Raw genomic sequence first — 4298 nt, 5'->3', positions numbered from 1 at the left:
ACTTCTGCCCCAACACATCTGAGTACATCATTATGAGAATGGGTCACCACTCCCCTGGACCTGATTCCAATATGGCCCCTCGTGGGACCTGCCCCCCTTTGAGTTACTGAGCTAGAACGGTACAGCCAGCCCTCCAATAACGTCGCTTTGTATAACACTGATGAGAAGCCACAGGAACTTAACTCTGGTTTATATCGATTAGCCTCTGGTAAAATTGGTTTTGTTATACATTCTTTTGCTTAAAGTCGCAGGACCATTAATTGAGGATTTTAATTAACCTCTCAAATGTTAACATATAAATGAATCACCTGGGAAATATAGTTAAAATGCAGAATTTGATTCAGTCTGATATTCTCTATTTCCAATAAGCTTCCACCCATTGAGTAGGAAGGATTTCGTGGACCTTCTCACCCACCCACCTTAACTAGAATCCTAAGAATGCTTTAAGTCATTTTTGGAATGGGGATTAACCAGGCTCAACTGCCTTTATGGACAATAAACATAATATAGAGCACCCTGCAAATATATGCCTAATATGAAAGAGCAAAAGACCCTTCATAAAACCTTTGATTTGCCCTATTACTTTAAAAAATGAGAGCACACGAAGGAAATATTTGATACCTTAGCCACAGGTAAAGATCCAAGACATCATGGACAGCTTCAAGATCCATGAGGTCTTTAATATTATTAGGTGGATGTAATGGCCATTTAATGTATCGGCGTAACCATGCAAAGGTCAAGGGCTCGTTCCTGCTATACTGCCTGGCAAACTGAGAGAAGCAGAAGAAAAGGAATCAGACTCAAGCCTGTGATTAGAAAAAAAAGAAGCACAAAAAATGTTAACTGTGATTGTGTTTCAATAGGCAGGATGCTTTCTTTCCTTCTTTATACTTCTCTGTATTTTAAAGAACATTTAATATTTTATAAAGGTAACTTTTTAAAAGGTGGGGGAATGACATCCTTCTTTTTACAAAATCAATCCTCAGAGGCCATCAATGGCTCTTTTGAAGTTCAGCAATAATGGATTCCAAAGAACAATCTCTAGATTTCACATTCTCATCATTAAACAGAACACATGAGCAACTGTTAAACTGTCCTTTCTCCTTAGTAAGTGCTTCTGCTTCATTAGAATAATGTGAAGAATGGTGTAAGTAGGCTCAGACTCCATGTACGTCAGTCTGCAGCATTTAAGACCTCTGTTCCATAAACATCAACCTACGCTAGCTAGCTCTCTAACAAGTGCCAGCTCTAACAAACATATTTCCTAGGTAAATACCTGGACAGGGAAGACCTCTAAGACATAATAAGGGAAAAAGAAAACAGCAAGTTGCAGAAAAATTCATTATAGCATTTATGGGAAAACACCCCCACAACAAAACTAGAATTCCTACATGTATACCTATGTAGGCAAATGCAACTGGAAAGGTCTGCAAGATTACATACAAACTGATAATAGTTATGCCACAGAACTAAGATTGGAGGAGGTAGCCCAATTTACCCGATCGTAATGTTTTAATTTTGTGCAAAGAGAAAGTATTTCTGTATTATTTATGTAATTTAAAAATAATTTTGAATTTAGAAATAGAGTTGATAAAAAGAGAGCTAATATGCAGAATGCTAAGGTCTATAAAGAAATGGCAGCAGAACTACAACCATGAGTCAGGAGGAGATTCAGAGAGGAGACCTTTGGGTTTAGTATGCTGGCAAGGGAGAGCAAGGGCCCAGGGAGGTGAGGACACAGCATCCACTGCCCTTCCCCAGCCCTCTGTTTTGGTGACTTCTGTGCTCCTCAGAATTGTATCCCTACCCACATGAGTGAAAATAAAAGGAACCAGAACTCTGGCACCAAACTCATGCAAGACAACATTCCCTGGCTCAGTGTCTTATGGTTAAGAAAACTGAATACCATTGCTACTACTAAACCCCCGGCCCCTCCCTTCCAAAAATATTACCCATCACCAATAAGGAAAAAGTGTATCATCAGGCAAAGACCCCCTTCCCTTGAAAAAAATTGTATTTAATTATTTTTTTTCCTAATATATTTTATTGATTTTTTACAGAGAAAAAGGGAGAGGGACAGAGAGTTAGAAACATCGATGAGAAACATCAATCAGCTGCCTCCTGCACACTCCCCACTGGGGATGTGCCTGCAACCAAGGTACATGCCCTTGACCGGAATTGAACCTGGGACCCTTGAATCCGCAGGCCGACGCTCTATCCGCTGAGCCAAACCGGTTAGGGCTGTATTTAATTATTTTTGTTTTAGCTTCTTCACAAAGGCTACCACATAAGCCCAAATACAAAGCAAAAAATTATTTGTAAGAAAAAGAGAGTCACTTTATATTTAAGTTCTTACATATTATCTCATATTAAAGGACAGTCTCCAACTCTTTTGAGTAACAAAGTACTTATTTGGGGAAAATACCTCAACCAAAAACAACTCAAAATATCCTAAAGATGCAGGCTTACCTGTAACAGTGAAGAGCAGACGAAAGGCTGCTTCTTGTTGATAGGGGCTGTGCAGAACACATACCTTACTCGCAGGCTTAATGGAATATGCTGGATCAACTCCGCAGAAAACTTAAAATCATCCAGATTGCAGACAAAATACTGCCCATCAACTTGTGAAAAGTCTACAAAAATATCCTAGGGGGGAAAAAGACATATTAAATTACTGGACTGCCTAACTGGACATGAATAAAGTACTCACATCTACAAACAACAACCTCTTTAACCCATAACAGACTTCTAGAAAGGCCTGCTTTATTCATTGCCCCCTCAAGCTAATAATTCCTCCATAACCTTCCCAACCTAAAATACTCCGACAAAAGTCCCAAACGATTTTGAAAGTTTTCACTTTCAATATAAACTTCATATATAGCAACTTCACAAAAACAGCCTATCCATTCATGCCCATGAGGTTAACTAGTAATTATCTGACATATCAAAATTTTTGGTTTTTATTTTCTTTTTGAGCATTTTTATGAGTTTATTTGAGCCAAAACTGATGACAGTTGCAGGGAAGCAACGTTTCAAATGCTCCAATTTTTTATTTTTCAATTATAGTAGATGTACAATATTATATTAGTGTACAACCCAGGGATTAGACATTTAGTAACTTATGAAGTGATCACCCTGATAAACCTAGTACCCATCTGACACCATACATGGTTATTAAAAATTATTGATTAAATTCCCCTTGCTGTACTATATATCCCCATGACCATAATTACCAATTTGTATTTCTTTTTCTTAAATATATTTCTTAAATATATTTTATTAATTTTTAACAATAAAATGAATACCCTCCCTTACAGAGAGGAAGGGACAGGGATAGAGAGTTAGAAACATAGATGAGAGAGAAACATCAATCAGCTGCCTCCTGTGCACCCCCTACTGGGGATGCACCCGCAACCAAGATACATGCCCTTGACCAGAATCGAACCTGGGACCCTTCATTCCTCAGGCTGACGCTCTATCCACTGAGCCAAACCGGTTTTGGCAAATCATTGTTTCTTAACTACCTGGTCTCTTAACTACCTGGTCCCTGTCATACTTCCAGGTTTTTGTTAGGTGTTATTATCTTTTCATTTTCCCTCCTCTGCTTATTGACTTCTCATGAATCCACCCTTTAAGACCAAACTCAAATGCTACTTCATCTGAGAAGTTTTTTCTAATGCCCCCTCTCTTCACTTTCTCTACCCTCATTTGAAATGGCTTTGCTGTTCCTGCCTCTAGTTTTCCCCCAACTGGTCCCTGTTATAGCATGTATGACATTATACTAGAGTTCGTTTACCTCTCTGTGTCCTTGAGCAGACTTTGAGTTCTTTGGGGCCAAAGTCTGTGTTTTAATCATCTTTATATCTCCATACTTGAGATTCAAGATGTTTACCTGGATCAATAAATATTTGCTGAATGAAACAAACTTAGGCAGTTTGATAAGCAGTGGAATAGTTAACACACCTGGTATACCTTTTCATTTTCCAAGTCTTACTTCAAACATCCCGAGTTGTGTTATGAAAACAATAACACGTTTAATCTTGCATGTTACCAAAGGCCATTTCCCAGGCTGGGGTTAAACAACTGGCCTGCAGCTCTGTTTCCTTAGGTGAATTCATTTAAGAACTTGCTGTTCTTTGGCCTAAGGAGTATCATCCAGTCAGTAATAGATTGCAAGATTAAGTGCATGAGCATGGGTTTGACCAAGTCTCCATGGTGACAAGGCACTCACAGGTAAGATGAAATGGGAACAGAATTATAAAGCTGGCAGGATTTCAGGAGTTTTCTTTTCCCTTGGA

The 4298-nt window shown here is 38.7% G+C and overlaps 1 protein-coding gene across 1 annotated transcript in view; it reads right to left on the bottom strand.

Annotated features, from left to right (window-relative positions):
- The window catches only part of SUPV3L1 (Suv3 like RNA helicase), a 33341-nt gene that overhangs the window by 1895 nt on the left and 27148 nt on the right, over positions 1-4298 (bottom strand). Inside the window, exons 14-15 of the mRNA XM_006761000.2 lie at positions 2470-2646; positions 622-770 (exon numbers count right to left, since the gene is read on the bottom strand). Of these exons, the coding sequence (XP_006761063.1) occupies positions 622-770; positions 2470-2646 (326 nt within the window). The remainder of the gene's footprint in view (positions 1-621; positions 771-2469; positions 2647-4298) is intronic.

This window comes from Myotis davidii, unplaced genomic scaffold (genome assembly GCF_000327345.1).
Source record: "Myotis davidii unplaced genomic scaffold, ASM32734v1 scaffold134, whole genome shotgun sequence".
NCBI lineage: Eukaryota > Metazoa > Chordata > Mammalia > Chiroptera > Vespertilionidae > Myotis > Myotis davidii.
Note: the sequence above shows the minus strand (reverse complement) of the source record. Positions and strands in the feature narration are given on the sequence as shown.